This window comes from Oncorhynchus gorbuscha, linkage group LG26 (genome assembly GCF_021184085.1).
Source record: "Oncorhynchus gorbuscha isolate QuinsamMale2020 ecotype Even-year linkage group LG26, OgorEven_v1.0, whole genome shotgun sequence".
Lineage (NCBI taxonomy): Eukaryota > Metazoa > Chordata > Actinopteri > Salmoniformes > Salmonidae > Oncorhynchus > Oncorhynchus gorbuscha.
Window position 1 is genome coordinate 31,335,627 of NC_060198.1, and position 23,540 is coordinate 31,359,166.

The 23,540-nt window shown below is 45.1% G+C and overlaps 1 protein-coding gene across 1 annotated transcript in view; it reads right to left on the bottom strand.

Moving 5' to 3' along the window:
- shisa9b (shisa family member 9b) overlaps positions 1 to 23,296 on the bottom strand; it is a 37,407-nt gene extending 14,111 nt beyond the window's left edge. The window contains exons 1-2 of the mRNA XM_046331568.1: positions 22,480 to 23,296; positions 20,549 to 20,664 (exon numbers count right to left, since the gene is read on the bottom strand). Of these exons, the coding sequence (XP_046187524.1) occupies positions 20,549 to 20,664; positions 22,480 to 23,000 (637 nt within the window). The 5' untranslated portion in view covers positions 23,001 to 23,296. The remainder of the gene's footprint in view (positions 1 to 20,548; positions 20,665 to 22,479) is intronic.
- Positions 23,297 to 23,540: the final 244 nt, after the last annotated feature.

Sequence of the window (23,540 nt, forward strand, 5' to 3'; positions counted from 1 at the left end):
GTCGACAAGGAGGTCAGTGGACGTGGAACCCTGTTTGTGCCAGTGCTGCAACTAGTGCACAATATTCCATTCTAATTAGCTCCACAACTCATATACTAAATACATTTGCATTTACACATTTAGCTGAACGCTATCATCTGCTTTGGACAGCGGACAATGAGCCGTGAAAGAAATGGATCAAATCAAATCTAGGCAAAACTGGTTCTGTCTGGGAACAGACTGATGCCAAGTGGACTGAAATAGATGTTCTGATTTGAAACCGGGTCTTGGTAGCAATGACCATTCGTCAGGGAAGAGATGTCAGCTATCGCTGAAATGTCAGCAGAGCTTTTGTTCTCCTCTTCTTCCCGGCTGGCAGGCGATTTGATTGGATTCTAGTCTATTTTTCCCAGACAGTTACTTAATGAATATGCCAGCTTTAGTTACGCATGCTTCCTGGCTCATGACTCAGCAGCAGCCACTGGAAGGTTTCTCTTCTCCAGATGATGAACACAATCATCGCTGGATCTACAGGTCCGAAAGGCCGAAGGCAGCAGCGATGTAAGCAAAGATGTCTAGTCGGACTAGTCTGACAGCCGGGCCAAGAGAGCTGTAGCCAAACAGCAGGTGCATTAATCCATTTTGGTTGGAGAGGAAAGAAAAATATGTTTCACAATCAGAAAAGTTGCATGATCTTTCAGAAGTTCCGAACCAAAATGTAGGAATGGACGGCATGAAATCAACGTATCCCCAGAAAAAACAGCACCAACTGCAAAATAAAATTGCAGTTCAAAATCAACTTTTGTTTTCATAAAAATAAATGATGAAATTGATCCTCTATGTTTATTTCATGCTTATCCACAGGGGAATAAATGTGAAGAACGGGAAAAGCAACTTGCCCACCAGATTTGTAACCAAAGGTTCCATGAGGGCTAATGACTATGGTAATCAGAAACTTTGGAAATTCTTATGAAATACTGCACTGCCCCCTGGAAACATATTCCCCCGGCTGCACAGTGGTCCCAATAGATACGCTCCAATAGGAGATGGTTCGGAACAACAGGGGAGTAGAGCTTTCAACAGAGGTCTGGAGGGACCCCAGCATGAATGAATGATGATTGTTGAAACGTTCCAGTGTTTTCTGTGGAAAAAGACAAGGGTTTAAAGAGGAAGAGACCATTGCACAGAACAATGTACTTTAAAGAGAGGAGAAGATGCTTTTGAATGAAGAATAGGGAAGGTGTTTATTTTCCTTAGCGAGTCCAATTAATATGAAAGAGGATTGTGTAGCAAGAGTTAAAAAGTGGGAGGATAAGGTCAGGGACAGGAGGCGTGAACCACACATGAAACAACTGTCAGCACCACTTCAAAGGGACGAATGTGCTCCCTTCTGCCACTGAAAAATAAGAGATGGTACAAGTTTAACATTATTACTTTTTTTAACAAGTATCAACTTTTAGAGTCCACTATGCCATGGTGCTGTCATGCAGGTGATAGAGGACCCAAAAGCGACTTAACAGAAACAGAGTTTATTCAAGTCCAAACAGGGAATAACAGAAATCCTCTAGTCTGTAGAGGGGAATAACAAGAGAAGCGGCCACAGACTGCAGGTCGCTTCGGGTAGGCGCAGGCCGTAGTAGACAGAGACACCTGCTCACACGCAGCATCTGATGAAGGCAAAAAACACGACAGGACAGGGCGAAACACAATCACAGCATGGTGAATACTAAACAAGGAACCGACGGGACAGGAACGGAACACAAAGGAATAAATAGGGACTCTAATCAGGGGAAAGGATCGGGAACAGGTGTGGGAAGACTAAATGATGATTAGGGGAATAGGAACAGCTGGGAGCAGGAACGGAACGATAGAGAGAAGAGAGAGCGAGAGAGTGAGAGAGGGAGGGGAGAGAGAGGGATAGAAAGAGGGAAAGAACCAAATAAGACCAGCAGAGGGAAACGAATAGAATGGGGAGCACAGGGACAAGACATGATAATAAATGACAAACATGACAGTACCCCCACTCACCGAGCGCCTCCTGGCGCACTCGAGGAGGAATCCTGGCGGCAACGGAGGAAATCATCGATGAGTGAACGGTCCAGCACGTCCCGAGACGGAACCCAACTCCTCTCCTCAGGACCGTAACCCTCCCAATCCACTAAGTATTGGTGACCCCGTCCCCGAGAACGCATGTCCATGATCTTATGTACCTTGTAAATAGGTGCGCTCTCGACAAGGACGGGAGGGGGAGGGAAGACGAACGGGGGTGCGAAGAAAGGGCTTAACACAGGAGACATGGAAGACAGGATGGACGCGACGAAGATGTCGCGGAAGAAGCAGTCGCACAGCGACAGGATTGACGACCTGGGAGACACGGAACGGACCAATGAACCGCGGAGTCAACTTACGAGAAGCTGTCGTAAGAGGAAGGTTGCGAGTGGAAAGCCACACTCTCTGGCCGCAACAATACCTTGGACTCTTAATCCTGCGTTTATTGGCGGCTCTCACCGTCTGTGCCCTGTAACGGCAAAGTGCAGACCTCACCCTCCTCCAGGTGCGCTCACAACGTTGGACAAACGCTTGAGCGGAGGGAACGCTGGACTCGGCAAGCTGGGATGAGAACAGAGGAGGCTGGTAACCCAGACTACTCTGAAACGGAGATAACCCGGTAGCAGACGAAGGAAGCGAATTGTGAGCGTATTCTGCCCAGGGGAGCTGTTCTGCCCAAGACGCAGGGTTTCTGAAAGAAAGGCTGCGTAGTATGCGACCAATCGTCTGATTGGCCCTCTCTGCTTGACCGTTAGACTGGGGATGAAACCCGGAAGAGAGACTGACGGACGCACCAATCAAACGACAGAACTCCCTCCAAAACTGTGACGTGAATTGCGGGCCTCTGTCTGAAACGGCGTCTAACGGAAGGCCATGAATTCTGAATACATTCTCAATAATGATTTGTGCCGTCTCCTTAGCGGAAGGAAGTTTAGCGAGGGGAATGAAATGTGCCGCCTTAGAGAACCTATCGACAACCGTAAGAATCACAGTCTTCCCCGCAGACAAAGGCAGACCGGTAATGAAGTCTAAGGCGATGTGAGACCATGGTCGAGAAGGAATGGGGAGCGGTCTGAGACGACCGGCAGGAGGAGAGTTACCCGACTTAGTCTGCGCGCAGTCCGAACAAGCAGCCACGAAACGGCGCGTGTCACGCTCCTGAGTCGGCCACCAAAAGCGCTGGCGAATAGACGCAAGAGTGCCTCGAACACCGGGATGACCAGCTAACTTGGCAGAGTGAGCCCACTGAAGAACAGCCAGACGAGTGGAAACAGGAACGAAAAGGAGGTTACTAGGACAAGCGCGCGGCGACGCAGTGTGCGTGAGTGCTTGCTTAACCTGTCTTTCAATTCCCCAGACTGTTAACCCGACAACACGCCCATAAGGAAGAATCCCCTCGGGATCAGTAGAAGCCACAGAAGAACTAAACAGACGGGATAAGGCATCAGGCTTGGTGTTCTTGCTACCCGGACGGTAAGAAATCACAAACTCGAAACGAGCGAAAAACAACGCCCAACGAGCTTGACGGGCATTAAGTCGTTTGGCAGAACGGATGTACTCAAGGTTCTTATGGTCTGTCCAAACGACAAAAGGAACGGTCGCCCCCTCCAACCACTGTCGCCATTCGCCTAGGGCTAAGCGGATGGCGAGCAGTTCACGGTTACCCACATCATAGTTGCGCTCAGATGGCGACAGGCGATGAGAAAAATAAGCGCAAGGATGAACCTTATCGTCAGACTGGAAGCGCTGGGATAGAATGGCTCCCACGCCTACCTCTGAAGCGTCAACCTCGACAATGAATTGTCTAGTGACGTCAGGAGTAACGAGGATAGGAGCGGACGTAAAACGTTCTTTAAGAAGATCAAAAGCTCCCTGGGCGGAACCGGACCACTTAAAACACGTCTTGACAGAAGTAAGAGCTGTGAGAGGGGCAGCAACTTGACCGAAATTACGAATGAAACGCCGATAGAAATTAGCGAAACCTAAAAAGCGCTGCAACTCGACACGTGACCTTGGAACGGGCCAATCACTGACAGCTTGGACCTTAGCGGAATCCATCTGAATGCCTTCAGCGGAAATAACGGAACCGAGAAAAGTAACGGAGGAGACATGAAAAGAGCACTTCTCAGCCTTTACGTAGAGACAATTCTCTAAAAGGCGCTGTAGAACACGTCGAACGTGCTGAACATGAATCTCGAGTGACGGAGAAAAAATCAGGATATCGTCAAGATAGACAAAAACAAAGATGTTCAGCATGTCTCTCAGAACATCATTAACTAATGCCTGAAAAACAGCTGGCGCATTGGCGAGACCGAACGGCAGAACCCGGTACTCAAAATGCCCTAACGGAGTGTTAAACGCCGTTTCCACTCGTCCCCCTCTCTGATGCGCACGAGATGGTAAGCGTTACGAAGGTCCAACTTAGTAAAGCACCTGGCTCCCTGCAGAATCTCGAAGGCTGATGACATAAGGGGAAGCGGATAACGATTCTTAACCGTTATGTCATTCAGCCCTCGATAATCCACGCAGGGGCGCAGAGTACCGTCCTTCTTCTTAACAAAAAGAACCCCGCCCGGCCGGAGAAGAAGAAGGCACTATGGTACCGGCGTCAAGAGACACAGACAAATAATCCTCGAGAGCCTTACGTTCGGGAGCCGACAGAGAGTATAGTCTACCTCGAGGAGGAGTGGTCCCCGGAAGGAGATCAATACTACAATCATACGACCGGTGAGGAGGAAGGGAGTTGGCTCGGGACCGACTGAAGACCGTGCGCAGATCATGATATTCCTCCGGCACTCCTGTCAAATCGCCAGGTTCCTCCTGAGAAGTAGGGACAGAAGAAACGGGAGGGATGGCAGACATTAAACACTTCACATGACAAGAAACGTTCCAGGATAGGATAGAATTACTAGACCAATTAATAGAAGGATTATGACATACTAGCCAGGGATGACCCAAAACAACAGGTGTAAACGGTGAACGGAAAATCAAAAAAGAAATAGTCTCACTGTGGTTACCAGATACTGTGAGAGTTAAAGGTAGTGTCTCAAATTTGATACTGGGAAGATGACTACCATCTAAGGCAAACATGGGCGTAGGCTTGTCTAACGGTCTGAAAGGAATGTTATGTTTCCGAACCCATGCTTCGTCCATGAAACAACCCTCAGCCCCAGAGTCAATCAAGGCACTGCATGTAGCACCCGAACCGGTCCAGCGTAGATGGACCGACATAGTAGTACAAGATCTAGATGAAGGGACCTGAGTAGTAGCGCTCACCAGTAGCCCTCCGCTTACTGATGGGCTCTGGCCTCTTACTGGACATGAATTAACAAAATGTCCAGCAACTCCGCAATAGAGGCACAGGCGGTTGGTGATCCTCCGTTCCCTCTCCTTAGTCGAGATGCGAATCCCTCCCAGCTGCATGGGCTCAGTCTCAAAGCCAGAGGAGGGAGATGGTTGCGATGCGGAGCAGGGAAACACCGTTAATGCGAGCTCTCTTCCACGAGCCCGGTGACGAAGATCTACCCGTCGTTCTATGCGGATGGCGAGAGCAATCAAAGAGTCCACATCTGATGGAACCTCCCGGGAGAGAATCTCATCCTTAACCACTGCGTGGAGTCCCTCCAGAAAACGAGCGAGCAGCGCCGGCTCGTTCCACTCACTAGAGGCAGCAAGAGTGCGAAACTCAATAGAATAATCCGTTATGGACCGTTCACCTTGGCATAAGGAAGCCAGGGCCCTAGAAGCCTCCCTACCAAAAACTGAACGGTCAAAAACCCGAATCATCTCCTCTTTAAAGTTCTGGAACTTGTTAGAGCAATCAGCCCTTGCCTCCCAGATAGCTGTGCCCCATTCTCGAGCCCGGCCAGTAAGGAGTGAAATGACGTAAGCAACCCGAGCTCTCTCTCTAGAGTATGTGTTGGGTTGGAGAGAGAACCCAATCTCACACTGCGTGAGAAAGGAGCGGCACTCAGTGGGCTGCCCGGAGTAGCAAGGTGGGTTATTAACCCTAGGTTCTGGAGGCTCGGCAGGCCAGGAAGTAACAGGTGGCACGAGACGTAGACTCTGGAACTGTCCAGAGAGGTCGGAAACCTGAGCGGCCAGGTTCTCCACGGCATGGCGAGCAGCAGACAATTCCTGCTCGTGTCTGCCGAGCATGGCTCCTTGGATCTCGACGGCAGTGTAACGAGCGTCTGAAGTCGCTGGGTCCATTCCTTGGTCGGTTCCTTCTGTCATGCAGGTGATAGAGGACCCAAAAGCGACTTAACAGAAACAGAGTTTATTCAAGTCCAAACAGGGAATAACAGAAATCCTCTAGTCTGTAGAGGGAATAACAAGAGAAGCGGCCACAGACTGCAGGTCGCTTCGGGTAGGCGCAGGCCGTAGTAGACAGAGACACCTGCTCACACGCAGCATCTGATGAAGGCAAAAAACACGACAGGACAGGGCGAAACACAATCACAGCATGGTGAATACTAAACAAGGAACCGACGGGACAGGAACGGAACACAAAGGAATAAATAGGGACTCTAATCAGGGGAAAGGATCGGGAACAGGTGTGGGAAGACTAAATGATGATTAGGGGAATAGGAACAGCTGGGAGCAGGAACGGAACGATAGAGAGAAGAGAGAGCGAGAGAGTGAGAGAGGGAGGGGGAGAGAGAGGGATAGAAAGAGGGAAAGAACCAAATAAGACCAGCAGAGGGAAACGAATAGAATGGGGAGCACAGGGACAAGACATGATAATAAATGACAAACATGACAGGTGCAGCCTCTCCATGATAATAAAAAACATAATAATAGTGAAATAGGCTAATTAGAAGCTCATTTCCCACCGGTCAAATAGATGTTTCCATGCTGTGCTAATTACTTTGTAAAGGATCATGAAATGATCTGTGTTGTCTCATTGAAAGACATACAGGGAAGCTTTTACAACTCTTTTACTACACCTGCTAATAGCAGGTCAGGTATGGCTCTGTGACTAGGTGAAAACAATGAGTCATTTTCAAGAATCATTGTTCTCTGAAATTACCCCACCTCTGGAAATGTGGAAATCTGAAGTACAAGCTGTTACTTTGGCATTGAGCTGCTAATTTAAGGAATAATGCATCCGTCCCTCCATTGTCTGTGTACAATGGATAAAATCCCATTTCATCTGCCAGACATTGGTCCTCTTTACACACGATTCCTTCTAAATTACTGGAGTCCCACTTCAATTCACTTTCCAACTGTCTGCCACTGGTTAAAAGGGGTCCATTTGTGACAACTTTTGTAAGGTTAAAGACTCAAAGGTTGTTGCTGGAGAAGTGAATCAACACTACAGACACAGATACCTTCCAAGAACTCATAAAAAATGCAAGAGTTTATTTTGGGCGCTGGATGCTACAATGGGAAGGGCACTCTCGTTCACAGGTTATTTCCAATTGGGGAGTGAAAGTCTGCAGAAGGATCAGTCCTAAGACCTCCAATAACATGTACTGTATAATTTATGAGCAATACTTCATCATATTCGATGCACGCTTGTAGTTTCATCAGATGATTTGGCATTGCAACATTTCAGATTCAATAAGCATGTACACAAAAATAATATGAATACTTCCAATATACCTACTGCAAGGAATGTGAGTTCAATGCTTTGCACAGTTTGTCAGTATTTGCTGTTGATTTTCACAAATGAATTTGTCTAGAATAGTCAGTGTGACATTTAACACTGAGCCTCTCGCAGAGACCTACCTCTGCTAGACGGATTTACAGGGTATTAGACAGTGTGCAAGAAGAAAGTCAGTCAGTCACTCTTATTTGTCCTGATGGAAGAAGTCTATATTCCATGTAAATGTGTGTCTAGCCCCTTGGCTTTTCTTCTTTATACTCAAAGGTTGGACAAGCTGAGAGATTAATAGCCAGGCCTTGAAGATTGATGAGAAAAACCTTTGACTCACCAGGGTAAAATATGACTTGACGGGTCATTTTATAGGTTGAATTTCCTCCGTTGTAATTGACATAAAATAGGCATATGCAGGGATGGAACATAACTGATCTGGGTGCAGATGATGGCATAAAAACAGTATCTGAATTCCTACAGACTGAGGAAAGCCATTGTCTGTGTAATCCAATCTGACAGGTGGAGCTCACTGTGAGGTAAAGCAGCAGAAGAATCAATACCGCCTCCTCTCTTCTCCTCTCTCGGAGCATTGTTCACTCCTTCTCTGTGCTCTACCTGCTTCCATTACCTTAAATTCATACGCATTCATCAGCTCACCATCTGAAATGTAGCCGACGCTTCCAGACTCGGGAGTGTTATTGAGGGCGACACTTCACTTTGTAAATGTTGATGTTTATGGCTTGATTGGCAAACTATGTGAACAGGTTTCTCTCCAGAGGCAAGTTTGACCAACTAAGTAATGGAAACTCCAACTTACAATGGCCTGTCTCCATAGTTCATACATTAACCAGTTGGCAACACCCACATGAGTAACAGTTCATAATCCCATGATTTATCTGCTGAGGGAGAACAGGCTCTGCTGCACTCACATAAAAAGCCGGCATGAAATTAACATTTAATGAATTTATATTCAGGCACTAAGTAAATCTAATGTATAAGCTTTGTCTTGTTGTATTACTGAATGAAATTGACGTTCCCCTATGCTAAGAGTATATTGGATGGACAACACAGTTATTTTGTCAAACGTGTTCATTACAGTGGCACCATTGTGTGTGCTTTATGAATGGATAATTCAGTAAACAGTTAGGTAAAAATAAAAGCACAGAATAACGTTTTGCAAAAGGTACATTAAATATAGATACAACATATTCACTATTTTGTGCATTAGGATGTGTGTGCTGTGGTCTGGGTGAACTACTTAAAACCCTACATGATGGTGGGTTTGTGTGCACTATTTGTGATAATGGTACTCTCCATGCCACCAGCTGGGTCAAAGTTGTCTGTGCACGGAAGTGTGTGTTTCATTCGTCTATAGTGCAGACACAAATGTGACTTCTACACAATAAATAATATGCCCACAGCAATGCAAAAGCTAATCACTATCTACTCATCCAAGTGCTTGCATATTGCCCAGTGCTACTTATGGTACATTAAATCATTAATTTAGACGAGAGAGAACTTAATTTGTATTCCATTAGTGGGAGTAAACCCTCATCTCACTTTTCAACCTTGTTGTATCAAGCTTCTCTTCTCAGCCTGCGAGCTTGACAAGGTGTTATCATTCATGTCAGGTACCAACAAAGATATAGAACTACAGTATTAGTATGCAGCACCAGTACTTTTAAAGGTTTGGCCCTTAGGCGGAAGCTTAACTAAAGTGTCTCAAAATGATCACAGCATTCTTTTGTCTAAAACCATTCAGCAAGGCAGATATAAAAGGAAAGAGATACAAAATGCCCTGTTAAAAAAACAGGCATGTAACTGGAAAGAAAGGTGTTGATTTGTAACCGTTTTCCATTCATTGTAGGTAGTAGTAATCCATTTAAATACAGTTTCCTGTGACACTGTCTTGTGGGGAAAGGGCCTGCCAGACCGTCCGGCCGTGTGTGTTGGCAGCAAGGGAGAACTTTCTTCTCTTCGGCTGGCTGCCTAGAGAGAAAAGAGGCCAAGTGGCCACAGGTGCCCCTTGCTCACACAGGCAGGCCTAGAGGAGAGGGACAGGACAGTGCGTGTGGCCAAGATGGCCCCAGCAGCACACAGGACAGAAGTGGAGTGTAGCCTAGCCGCCAGCCAGCCAGCCACCCACCCAGAGGATAGGCAACTAGAGGAGAGGGAACTAGAGGAGAGGGAACTAGAACAAAGCCCTGTCTGTCTGAGAGGATTGTGTCATCTGTGACGCTGACACATGTGAGAACTCTCTCTGGACCATTTCACTCAGTGCCAACTAGGCACCAACAACCCCTGCCATAGAGGCAGTATCCATCCTAGGGAGGCAGCCCAGGCATGGGTACACTTGACAGTGCCAGACATGACTAGGGGACGAGGAGGGGAACAGGCGCAGGACTGTGCCCTATAGACACACCACTCTACCCCCTGCCCAGAAGTGAGTCAAAGAGACAGAAGCAAAACTCTGGGGAGAAAATAACCATTTTAGTGGAGCTGTTGTGCAGTCAAAACAACAGCAGTCCTCAACACATATGGGAAGGAAGCACAAAGCGTTGTTTCCCGACAATGTATTCTCAAGGCTATAATCTCAGGGATATAGCAGACTATTTTCTGTATACAGGGTACAGGATTGTGTCATGTGTTTCTGAAGGCTTTTTCTGTTGATTGGGAGAAAGGACACTTTGTATGCTAACAGGCTTAGTTGTTCTATTGTACTATCTGTCCGTTGTAGCTAGTTGATCTAATGTTAAAAATCCATCTGTGCTGCCCTGTTTTCCCGAATCTCACATACTACTGCAGCCGAAGAAGGGGATTAATCTCCTGAACGCTTACCAACCAACTGAAGAGGGCTCAGTCACATAGCTAGTGCTGCTGTTCCTGCCGGTGCAATTATTTACCTCTCATCTCCAGTTCACAAAATTAGATACTTGTGTCTTTTTTATCTCGTAACAATATAGTCTGTGTGTGTGTGTGTGTGTGTGTGTGTGTGTGTGTGTGTGTGTGTGTGTGTGTGTGTGTGTGTGTGTGTGTGTGTGTGTGTGTGTGTGTGTGTGTGTGTGTGTGTGTGTGTGTGTGTGTGTGTGTGTGTGTGTGTGTGTGTGTGTGTGTGCGTGCGTGCGTGCGTGCGTGCGTGTGTGTGTGCGTGTGCGAGTGCCCGCGTATATGAAAGGACCTTGATGTCCTCAAATACATCAAAACGACAGTGACGGTGATAGATTTTCCTGTGGGCGAAAACAGAGCACAACCAGATGCCAACCTGCCATGAAAATTGAAATAACATGGGAGGTATGTTGTTGTACAACTGAGGCATTATCTACAAAGAGAGAACTACCAGACCCAGTAGAGATGTAATGCTACTGTACTACAATGACTGAAGGTTGACTGGGTATTACTATGCTGCTTCTGAACTCAAAGTGCTGCTCCTGAACTCATGGTCTCCAGGACTAATAAAGTCTGGTGGTTTTGAGATTGTAAGATGCATGGTTGTGATTGTTTGGGTTTCTCTTCTGACAATGACCATTTCTTTCCCCCAAAGCATCCATTTGTTACATGAAACGTCTGGTCGTCTGCTGACATGAACTACCTCTGTCTTTGCTGACCTAGTAATAATTACAAAAGAGTAATGGAAGAACAGTAATTTTCACAACCACTATGACAAGCATTTTATGGTCAAAAACAGCAATATATTTTTCAGAGGGAGGTGTTTCCTATGGTATTATAGATTGTGGATACTATGATATTCATCATTTAGCTGGGAGTCAACTTAAGCACTTACCACTTAAGAGGGGCTTGCCAACACTAGCCAACAAAGAAAATATGACCAAAGAACCCTCTTTAAAGAGTAAGTGAAGAAAGCCCCCTTTGAAGCTGTGACCATTCTCAGTGGACATTAATATTACATTACATTGGATGTGATAGAACACCCAGGCCCTCTGTGTAATTTCTCAATCACCAGCCAGCAGGGAGGCAGAGTATCCTGAGTAGTGTGAGGATATTCAGAACAAGTGATCTAAGGTATCTGCAGTAACCCCCATGATATTGAACTACTCAAAAATGCCATTAGGCATTCCTAAAATAAATCCTTGTCATTGGTCATACATGAGGGCATTGGGTATTGGGGTCTGATCGGCAGTCCGGTATCTGATAAATCTACATCTTAATTTTAAAACACATTGTTGAACATGGTGTGTTGTTTTAATGTACTGCATAGGGAGGGATTCATGTTCATCTTTTTTTCGGATCACATTTTGCTGTAGGTTTAAATGTAGCTTACTAATATAGCTGCACTATGACCCATCAGTGAGGCAGCCACAGGCCACAGCGCTGAAGCTCCCATCCCATCGCTAGCTGCTCCTGAGCCCCTGACTTCCACCACCTACCTGTCAACATGTCGGCTGGCTGGTAATGAACTGATCATTATTCCAGGAGGGGGCACGGAAGAAAAAAAGGGGTCTCTGTTTTAAAGAATGATTCATTATTCGCCTGTCACGGCAGCACCAAGAACGCCTGAATTCATTAAAGTGAATAATAATCATTTCAGCTGAAGGAGAAAACGCATCGAGTAGGCATACCTTGAGGTACAGTAGGCTTGATGTTCAGGGCACTATATATGCCTGTGACAACCAGGCAGACGTTTTCTGAAAGATACTACCTTGTCCGCACATTTCCGTACTCTACTTTGGTGCGTTTCGATGTAAGAGGAGAAAGTGGCAGCATTAACCAAAGAAAAAACGTGTTCTACAGTTGATGTGATGAAAACAAAGAACTAAGCTGCCTATTAGGAATGTTCATTCATTATTAGTATTTCCCTCAAAGAATGAGTATTATGATATTTAAGGGTGCCTCAAATGTCTATATGTATAGTTTTCCTCAGGGGAATTTCCCGAGATAAAAGTATTTTTTTTATCAGTTCAGTCTGAAGTTGAAAGGGGCAGAGAAAAATCAGTGTCGGCACAATTGTGTGAGATTACCAAGGATACAGGCATATACAATCCTATAGGAGTTGACAGTGTAACAGCAAACTGCAAGTGTATAATCAGGTCCGTTTGCCACAGTGGGGAACTGAATTCAGTCAGATATCATGTATGCTGCCTCTTAAATTAGTGTAATTCAACAACAATCCCTTTTTTCTGCTCCTGTCTATTTGATCTACAACAGCAAAAATCCTGAATACAAAGCGTTATGCTTGGGGCAAATCCAACACATCACTGAGTACCACTCTTCATATTTTCAAGCATGGTGGAGGCTGCATTATGTTATGAGTATGCTTGTAATCGGTAAAGACAAGGGAGTTTTTGGGGATAAAAATACATGGAATAGAACTAAGCACAGGCAAAGTCCTAGAGGAAAACCTGGTTCAGTCTGCTTTCCAAAAGACACCGGGAGAAAAATTCACCTTTGAGCAGGACAATAACCTAAAACACAAGGCCAAATATACACTGGAGTTACTTACCAATATGACATTGAATGTTCCTGAGGCGCCGAGTTACAGTTTTGACTTTAATCGGCGTGAAAATCTATGGCAAGACTTGAACATTTCAGTCTAGCCATGTTCAACAACCAACTCGGCAGAGCTGAATAATGTGCAAATATTGTACAATCCTGGTGTGCAAAGTTCTTAGAGACTTACCCAGAAAGACTGACAGCTGTAATCGCTGCCAAAGGTCATTCTAACATGTATTGTCTCAGGGGTGTGAATACCTATGTAAATGAGATATTTCTGTATTTCATTTTAAAAACATTTACAAAAATGTCTAAAAACATGTTTTCAGTTTGTCATTATGGGCTTTCTGAAGGGTCTGTATAGCATGTACGATCTGAAGCACTGGAAACCACTGACTCTTCTTGTATTAAAGAGGGGACTTTGTATTGTGAATGTCAAAGCGCTTTAAAAAAAAATCATAGCCATGGTCTGATCATAACACAGTTCTTTCATAATCAATTAAAGGTCTGACGAGGGTTAATGAACATTTCAAAATTGGTCTTTGAGACAAAGGTCTCATTACTTGAATGTACTGAGTACTGAATGTATTGGGTCTACGGCCATTGCAATGGGAGAAAGCTTTCCCACTGGGCACAGACATCAGTGCAATGTCTGATTTTGATTTACATTTGGTTGAGTTATCGACTAACTTGAATTACATGTGAAATAAACCAAAAATGTCATCCTGTCATTGGATTTAGGTTCAAAGTTAATTGAAAAAAAGACTAAATTCCCTTACGTTGATGACTTTTTGCATATCCAATCAGTTTTCCACGCTGATTCAATGTCATCACATTTGAGTTTTGGGGTTGAAATGACTTGGAAACAACGTTGAATCAACCCATTCTTGCTAAGTTGGTTGCAATTACAAAAAAGCACAATATGCAGATAAAAACATCAAGAAAAAACACATTATTTTTAATAAATAGATACCTTGATATTGACACAAGTAAGCTCTTTCAATTGAATCCTCAATGCAGCAAGTGTTCAGTGTAATATAACATCAGATTGAAAACCCAGGAGGAGATGTTACTCAAACACATGCAGCCTCACATTAACCTAATTACTTGTGCTGCCACCTCTTCAGAGCGCTACTCTCTCACGAGACACAGTTCACACACAGACAGTCCTCTTTGGCAGTCAATGTATGCCATGAGGTGTCACATACATGGACATCAGCCTCACTAGATTAGATACCCTGCATAATTCACATCTAGTGGAATAGCCTGTCTAAGTGAGAGCTTCTGCTAGTGCAGTGTGCTTGCTTTACATGTGTGATAATGAGATTCATTCACCAGAATAACACTCTTCAGGCGCCTCAGCCTAAAGGGTTTCATTCCATTCCGATTCTATTGATGCTGTATGAGGCAAATTTGAAAATCAATTTGAATTAAACTATTTCCCTTGTTCTGATTGTCTTTTCATTTTTCTTTTTTTTTTACACCACTATAGCAACCCTGATTATGCTCTCCAGTCTAGTGGCTGAGGTTTCTTACTATTCTGGCTGAGGTACCATGCTACCATAAAAAGCCCTGTCAACTTCCTGTCTTGATGTCTGTCTACTAAGCTGTACCCAGTGGGTTACCTAATTCAAAACAATCACACACTGTGTTGCTGACTGAGAGTATGTGCCTGTCAGTCAGTCTCAGCACTCGCGGCTTTAAGCACTTTAATGGCATTTCAGACTGGAGAACCTCAGTAATGTAACGTTTAGTCCCAGTGCTCTATGAAATGGCCCTGCTCCCAGCACAGTCACACACCCCACTCTCTGGGTTATTACCGCTCAGCCTGCATGGAGATGGGGTCAGCTCTTTAACAGCACAACACCTGGGTGTCTCCTCTCACACACCTCCCTGCGCCTCTCCACATCTTCAACAGGGAGCTCACTGGGTGAGGCTATTCACACTGATACAATAACCCATCACATCTTCTCATGAAACAGCAAGACTTTTTACAAGAGAACAGTCAGTGTGGGAACGAGTGTGAATACCTGCTCAAAGAAACCTGTGCTGTCATCCCACTTTATTGAATAAGGATTCCAGTTAGCATAACTAAACAACACTACCTCTATTCCAATACAGGACACACCTTAATAGTGACAAACTGCTCCTTCTGATTCTATAATGCCCACATTATACCAAACCAATAAAAAACAGCGTGTTGAATTCTAGTGGAATCACACACTGCTTTCACCCAATCCCTGGCCTTCTAAGGACACCTGAAAAGCTCTGTCACACTAAATGACACATCCCTTGTGGAGATTGAAGAGGTCCTTGTTGCTTGATGTGACGGACTAAGAGAGATAGTGTGTGGAGGAGGTGCCACTGACAAAGGAAGAGATTAACCAGAACCCACGTCTCCACTCATCTACCCTCTCCAATCCACATTGCTATTGTGTGAAAACGTATGGATCCTTCCCTTTACTGTGAGGAGAGACAATGCCAATGTGTGTCCATGCAGACCACCTGATGGCAGAACTGGGTCTCCAATCCCTTTGGTAATCCCTACCCAAGGGATGCGAGAGAAATATGCCAGATCTTCAGGCGAATACAAGCTACAAGCTTCAATTATCGGTGGAAGCTATACTCAAGAATCAAAGTGAAGGCTCTTGACCCAGAGCTGCCTCATCCACTTCAGTTTTTGACAACAAACAAAAAAAACACACTGCTGCCATATGCTTATGCCGTCAACATAAAACTAGTATTCCCATTATTATTCTCTCCGGGTTGGAATTGTCCGTCTCACACAAACAAACAGCTTGTTTTTCATGTCAAACATTGATACTCCTTTTCAGCAGGAAAAATGCACTGCCATAAGTAAACATGTCATTTTACTTCTCTCCAACAACAGACAGCATGCGTCACAATCACTTCCAAACAAGCAAATGGGGAAAAAGTCTGTCCATTGCCATTAGTTGCTAAAGCCTAGCCTGTGTGATTGCAACCGGCAGTCTGAGACATGCGATGCATAATAAAATAATACATCCTGCATCATCCATGTGAGTGAGCGAGCGAGTGAGCGAGCGAGTGAGCGAGCGAGTGAGGGAGTGAGTGAGCGAGCGAGTGAGCGAGTAAGTGAGCGAGCGAGTGAATTCTTGCGGGTCTGTGTATAGATGTGTGCCGGCCTGTTTGGGAGAGACTAAAAAGAGAGGGATTAGAAAGAAAGAGCCAGTTGTAAGAGATGGGGAGCAGTGCAAGACTTATACTACTGTTAGTCAGCGGCGGTTGATGATGATAATTATCCCAGTGTGTTAAATGATTATTGAGGCTGTGAGTAATTGCTTCAGCAGCTCACAGGACTCTCCAAAATGGACTTCTTTCACAACTCTCGTATCTGGAGCAGCTAAATCAGGCGAGCCAGGAAGGCAAAGGGTGGTGGCGAAGAAAGCCTTTTGAATTTCACAGCTGCCTCACTACAACCACAAAGACCAATCTGAGACTGTTGGGCACTTCAATAGGACTCCAGCATAGAATTGATGAAAATGAAAATGTCAACATTCTCTTGCGTGATAAGGTTTACTGCTAGTGTCTGTTTAGAAACATTGTGTGTGTGTGTGTGTGTGTGTGTGTGTGTGTGTGTGTGTGTGTGTGTGTGTGTGTGTGTGTGTGTGTGTGTGTGTGTGTGTGTGTGTGTGTGTGTGTGTGTGTGTGTGTGTGTGTGTGTGTGTGTGTGTGCGTGTGCGTGTGCGTGTGCGTGTGTGTGTGTGTGTGTGTGTACAGAGGTAAAGATTGTGCATGAATGGTCTGATCACAGCAGTCAGACCCTCAGTCTTCTCAAATCAAATTAAATTACATTTTATTTGTCACATACACATGGTTAGCAGATGTTAATGCGAGTGTTGCGAAATGCTTGTGCTTCTAGTTCCGACAATGCAGTAATAACCAACAAGTAATCTAACTAACAATTCCAAAACTACTGTCTTATACACAGTGTAAGGGGATAAAGAATATGTACATAAAGATATATGAATGAGTGATGGTACAGAGCAGCATAGGCAAGATACAGTAGATGGTATCGAGTACAGTATATACATATGAGATGAGTATGTAAATAAAGTGGCATAGTTAAAGTGGCTAGTGATACATGTATTACATAAGGATGCAGTAGATGATATAGAGTACAGTATATACGTATGCATATGAGATGAATAATGTAGGGTATGTAACATTATATTAGGTAGCATTGTTTAAAGTGGCTAGTGATATATTTTACATCATTTCCCATCAATTCCCATTATTAAAGTGGCTGGAGTTGAGTCAGTGACAGTGTGTTGGCAGCAGCCACTCAATGTTAGTGGTGGCTGTTTAACAGTCTGATGGCCTTGAGATAGAAGCTGTTTTTCAGTCTCTCGGTCCCAGCTTTGATGCACCTGTACTGACCTCGCCTTCTGGATGATAGCGGGGTGAAAAGGCAGTGGCTCGGGTGGTTGTTGTCCTTGATGATCTTTATGGCCTTCCTGTAACATCGGGTGGTGTAGGTGTCCTGGAGGGCAGGTAGTTTGCCCCCGGTGATGCGTTGTGCAGACCTCACTACCCTCTGGAGAGCCTTACGGTTGTGGGCGGAGCAGTTGCCGTACCAGGCGGTGATACAGCCCGCCAGGACGCTCTCGATTGTGCATCTGTAGAACTTTGTGAGTGCTTTTGGTGACAAGCCGAATTTCTTCAGCCCCCTGAGGTTGAAGAGGCGCTGCTGCGCCTTCTTCACGATGCTGTCTGTGTGAGTGGACCAATTCAGTTTGTCTGTGATGTGTATGCCGAGGAACTTAAAACTTACTACCCTCTCCACTACTGTTCCATTGATGTGGATAGGGGGGTGTTCCCTCTGCTGTTTCCTGAAGTCCACAATCATCTCCTTAGTTTTGTTGATGTTGAGTGTGAGGTTATTTTCCTGACACCACACTCCGAGGGCCCTCACCTCTTCCCTGTAGGCCGTCTCGTCATTGTTGGTAATCAAGCCTACCACTGTTGTGTCGTCCGCAAACTTGATGATTGAGTTGGAGGCGTGCGTGGCCACGCAGTCGTGGGTGAACAGGGAGTACATGAGAGGGCTCAGAACGCACCCTTGTGGGGCCCCAGTGTTGAGGATCAGCGGGGTGGAAATGTTGTTGCCTACCCTCACCACCTGGGGGCGGCCCGTCAGGAAGTCCAGTACCCAGTTGCACAGGGCGGGGTCGAGACCCAGGGTCTCGAGCTTGATGACGAGCTTGGAGGGTACTATGGTGTTGAATGCCGAGCTGTAGTCGATGAACAGCATTCTCACATAGGTATTCCTCTTGTCCAGATGGGTTAGGGCAGTGTGCAGTGTGGTTGAGATTGCAACGTTTGTGGACCTATTTGGGTGGTAAGCAAATTGGAGTGGGTCTAGGGTGTCAGGTAGGGTGGAGGTGATATGGTCCTTGACTAGTCTCTCAAAGCACTTCATGATGACGGAAGTGAGTGCTACGGGGCGGTAGTCATTTAGCTCAGTTACCTTAGCTTTCTTGGGAACAGGAACAATGGTGGCCCTCTTGAAGCATGTGGGAACAGCAGACTGGTATAGGGATTGATTGAATATGTCCGTAAACACACCGGCCAGCTGGTCTGCGCATGCTCTGAGGGCGCGGCTGGGGATGCCGTCTGGGCCTGCAGCCTTGCGAGGGTTAACACGTTTAAATGTCTTACTCACCTCGGCTGCAGTGAAGGAGAGTCCGCATGTTTTTGTTGCAGGCCGTGTCAGTGGCACTGTATTGTCCTCAAAGCGGGCAAAAAAGTTATTTAGTCTGCCTGGGAGCAAGACATCCTGGTCCGTGACTTGGCTGGTTTTCTTCTTGTAGTCCATGATTGACTGTTGACCCTGCCACATACCTCTTGTGTCTGAGCCGTTGAATTGAGATTCTACTTTGTCTCTATACTGACGCTTAGCTTGTTTGATAGCCTTGCGGAGGGAATAGCTGCACTGTTTGTATTCGGTCATGTTACCAGTCACCTTGCCCTGATTAAAAGCAGTGGTTCGCGCTTTCAGTTTCACGCGAATGCTGCCATCAATCCACGGTTTCTGGTTAGGGAATGTTTTAATCGTTGTTATGGGAACGACATCTTCAACGCACGTTCTAATGAATTTGCACACCGAATCAGCGTATTCGTCAATGTTGTTATCTGACGCAATACGAAACATATCCCAGTCCACGTGATGGAAGCAGTCTTGGAGTGTGGAATCAGCTTGGTCGGACCAGCGTTGGACAGATCTCAGCGTGGGAGCTTCTTGTTTTAGTTTCTGTCTGTAGGCAGGGATCAACAAAATGGAGTCGTGGTCAGCTTTTCTGAAAGGAGGGCGGGGCAGGGCCTTATTTGCGTTGCGGAAGAGTAACAATAATCCAAGGATTTTCCACCCCTGGTTGCGCAATCGATATGCTGATAAAATTTAGGGAGTCTTGTTTTCAGATTAGCCTTGTTAAAATCCCCAGCTACAATGAATGCAGCCTCCGGATAAATGGATTCCAGTTTGCAAAGAGTCTAATAAAGTTTGTTCAGAGCCATCGATGTGTCTGCTTGGGGGGGAATATATACGGCTGTGATTATAATCGAAGAGAATTCTCTTGGTAGATAATGCAGTCGACATTTGATTGTGAGGATTTCTAAATCAGGTGAACAGAAAGATTTGAGTTCCTGTATCTTTCTTTGATCACACCATGTCTCGTTAACCATAAGGCATACGCCCCCGCCCCTCTTCTTACGAGAAAGATGTTTGTTTCTGTCGACGCGATGCGTGGAGAAACCTGCTGGCTGCACCGCCTCCGATAGCGTCTCTCCAGTGAGCCATGTTTCCGTGAAGCAAAGAACGTTACAGTCTCTGATGTCCCTCTGGAATGCTACCCTTGCTCGGATTTCATCAACCTTGTTGTCAAGCGACTGGACATTGGCGAGAAGAATGCTAGGGACTGGTGCACGATGTGCCCGTCTCCGGAGTCTGACCAGAAGACCGCCTCGTTTCCCTCTTTTACGGAGTCGTTTTATTTGGGTCGCCGCATGGGATCCATTCCGTTGTCCTGGTTGAAAGGCAGAACACAGGATCCGCATCGCGAAAATCGTATTCTTGGTCGTACTGATGGTGAGTTGACGCTGACCTTATATTCAGTAGTTCTTCTCGACTGTATGTAATGAAACCTAAGATGACCTGGGGTACTAATGTAAGAAATAACACGTTAAAAAAACTGCATAGTTTCCTAGGAACGCGAAGTGAGGCGGCCATCTCTGTCGGCGCCGGAAGTAGTAGATGGCATCCTGTTTATACCATCTCTGTATCTCAATCATGACCATACCCAATGCATTGCAGAGCTTCACATAATACACTATGCATCTTACCACTGGTTGTACTTTCCAATGTGTGTCAAACTGTTGTTGTAGTGGCTACTCTCTATGACATGAGACATTGGATGGAAGAGGCCTACTTACGGAGACTGTTCGCAGGTACCCTGTTGGCTTGCATGTTGTCATAGTGCTGTCCATGCACTCCAATGTCCTCTGAGTGTTCTCCTGGACCAGGCTGGCGCATCACCTGGGCTAGAGCCCTGACAAAAAACACAAACACCTCAATCAGCTGGTTCACTCAATAATAAAACGTGGCAAGGAAATCAAAATGGCTATGAAATCGAGCAAAAGGACAGGAGCTCAAACGCTGTAAACCTCAATATTTATCGGAAATCCTTACAGGTCTTAATGTTTGAATAATGTGGATTAAATCAAATCAATTATTCTCATGCTTGTAGATGAACTACGAATGACCAATTATCATATGCTCGAAGGTTTTTCGTTTTATATGCACAGTACCATTTATGCTATATTGGGTTAGTGGGATCACCTTCCTTGATAATATAGTTGAGAATTATGACAAATCACAATAGGGATCACAAGGCATGTTGAGACAAAGGAAACCCACTGAGCACAGATGTCAGTTCAACGTCTAGTTTTGATTTACTTTTGGTTGACTAACGTGAGTTCAACGTGAAATTAAAGTCATCACATTGAATCTTTCTGTTGAAATGACATGGAAACAACATTGAATCAACCAGGTTTTTGAGGAAGTGAACCTTAAGTTTGCTTTCCCTTTAAAAAGAACAACGAATCTAATTCAAATTATGAAATCTAGGGCAGTGAGAGATTTAAAAACAATTGCAGGTGTAATGGAGTAAAAAAGTGGCTTTTAATGGCACCGTGTTGGTAGATGACATCAAGGGAGATGAGAGCATGGCTCATCACACACTATTACCTACAATACATCTGGTTTTACCAGGACGTAGTGAGCATGGCTCATCACACACTATTACCTACAACACATCTGGTTTTACCAGGACGTAGTGAGCATGGCTCATCACACACTATTACCTACAACACATCAGGTTTTACCAGGACGTAGTGAGCATGGCTCATCACACACTATTACCTACAACACATCTGGTTTTACCAGGACGTAGTGAGCATGGCTCATCACACACTACTACCTACAACACATCTGGTTTTACCAGGACGTAGTGAGCATGGCTCATCACACACTACTACCTACAACACGTCTGGTTTTACCAGGACGTAGTGAGCATGGCTCATCACACACTATTACCTAAAACACATCTGGTTTTACCAGGACATAGTGAGCATGGCTCATCACACACTATTACCTACAACACATCTGGTTTTACCAGGACGTAGTGAGCATGGCTCATCACACACTATTACCTACAACACATCTGGTTTTACCAGGACGTAGTGAGCATGGCTCATCACACAATACTCCCTACAACACATCTGGTTTTACCAGGACATAGTGAGCATGGCTCAAGACATCAACACAATTGGACAGGTATTCACAGTCACTCACAAATAAACTAGGTATTGCCTATGATTGCCAATCAAATTGCGGTCAGTAGAACTGACTGAGCATTTATATTTATTCTATATTTTAACACTTCCCACTGGTCAAAAAATGGTTGGATCATGAATCAATGTTGTTTCCATGTGTATGTGACCAATAAAATCTCATTTGATTTGATTTCAACCAACAAATATATGTGATATGGGAAAACTAACTGAATTTGAAAAAGGTCATCAAGGACATTTCGTATTTATTTCACCCAACTTTTACCTGAAATGTTTTGTTGATTTTTGTTGTTGATTTCAACCAAATGTAAATAGAAACTAGAAATTGAACGGACTTCTGTGTCCAGTGGGTTATCACCTAGTTTAACAAAACAGAATATTTAATGCATCGAAATATTTAAGGAAACTTCTGACACCCAAATAAAAGTTACATTCCTGCATTCATTTAGGCTATCCAAAGTTGTTACTGCATTGCGCACAGGGACTGCTGATGTTGTTTACTGTACACACACCTTGACATGTTTTCTCTGTGTGGACGGTGCGCCTTTTCAAGTCCAAGTTTTGTGAAAATCCCAACGAGGGCCATTATGGCAACAACTCCACATATTATATACACAATTAAGTTTGTCTTATCCTTTGTGGGATCGTGAGTGGGGTCTTTTTTCTTAGGCGGGGGTCTGCCTGTCATCATCCACGGCGGCGTGTCATAGTTTTTGCAGGTGGTCTGGTCCAGCCGCGAGCTTGTAAACTCACAGCAGAATCTGAAGCCACAGGTCCCGCAGCAGTACAGGTAACTGCCCGTCTGGCACACAAACGGCGGATCCCACTGGCCCATCACATCGTAATAACCCCGGCACCTGTCCTCTGTATGCGGACTCTCCGAAACGCTATTCGCTCTGTTCAATTTTGACTCGTTGGTACCCGTTGGTACCATAATAAAGCCGTCCAGCTTCTGCCCTGGCTCCCCCTCCGCGTCGCATACAAGAACTTTCACCAAAAAGTAGCCAAGCAACAACCCCGCGCTTCTCATCATGTGCGTCCCTTTGTTACTTTTCTTCTCCACTGTAGACGAAGGAAAGGCGATGACCAGGTATCATAACAAGCTTGTACGCATAATCCAAGAACATGAAACACAGCCATCCGCGATGATTATCATGATTACGCAACGCAACTTCTGCGCGTAATTGTCCATCAGCGCACGGTGATGTTGTATGGCAATTTGTGTAAATGTTATATCTGTTCCAATTGCTTACAACAACAAAAAAACTGATGCGACAACAACACTTTTACAGTTTCTACAGGTATCTTGAATAGGTTTAAATCATTTCTCTGCGCTGCGCCACAGACATCCTCCGGTGACTGGCGGAGTCCTTATTGGTAGTTCACTCCAGGCAGTGGGAATATTACCGAACCAATTACCGACAGAGTGGGGAAGAAAAAGGAGGTGGAGACACTTGTGGTAGGTGGGAGAGAGACATGTATGCAATCTGTTGTTTTTATACAGAACGACATACTCATGCTCAGATTTCAATTTTTTCATAGTAGCCTACTGCAGGCTACAGAAAAACAAAGA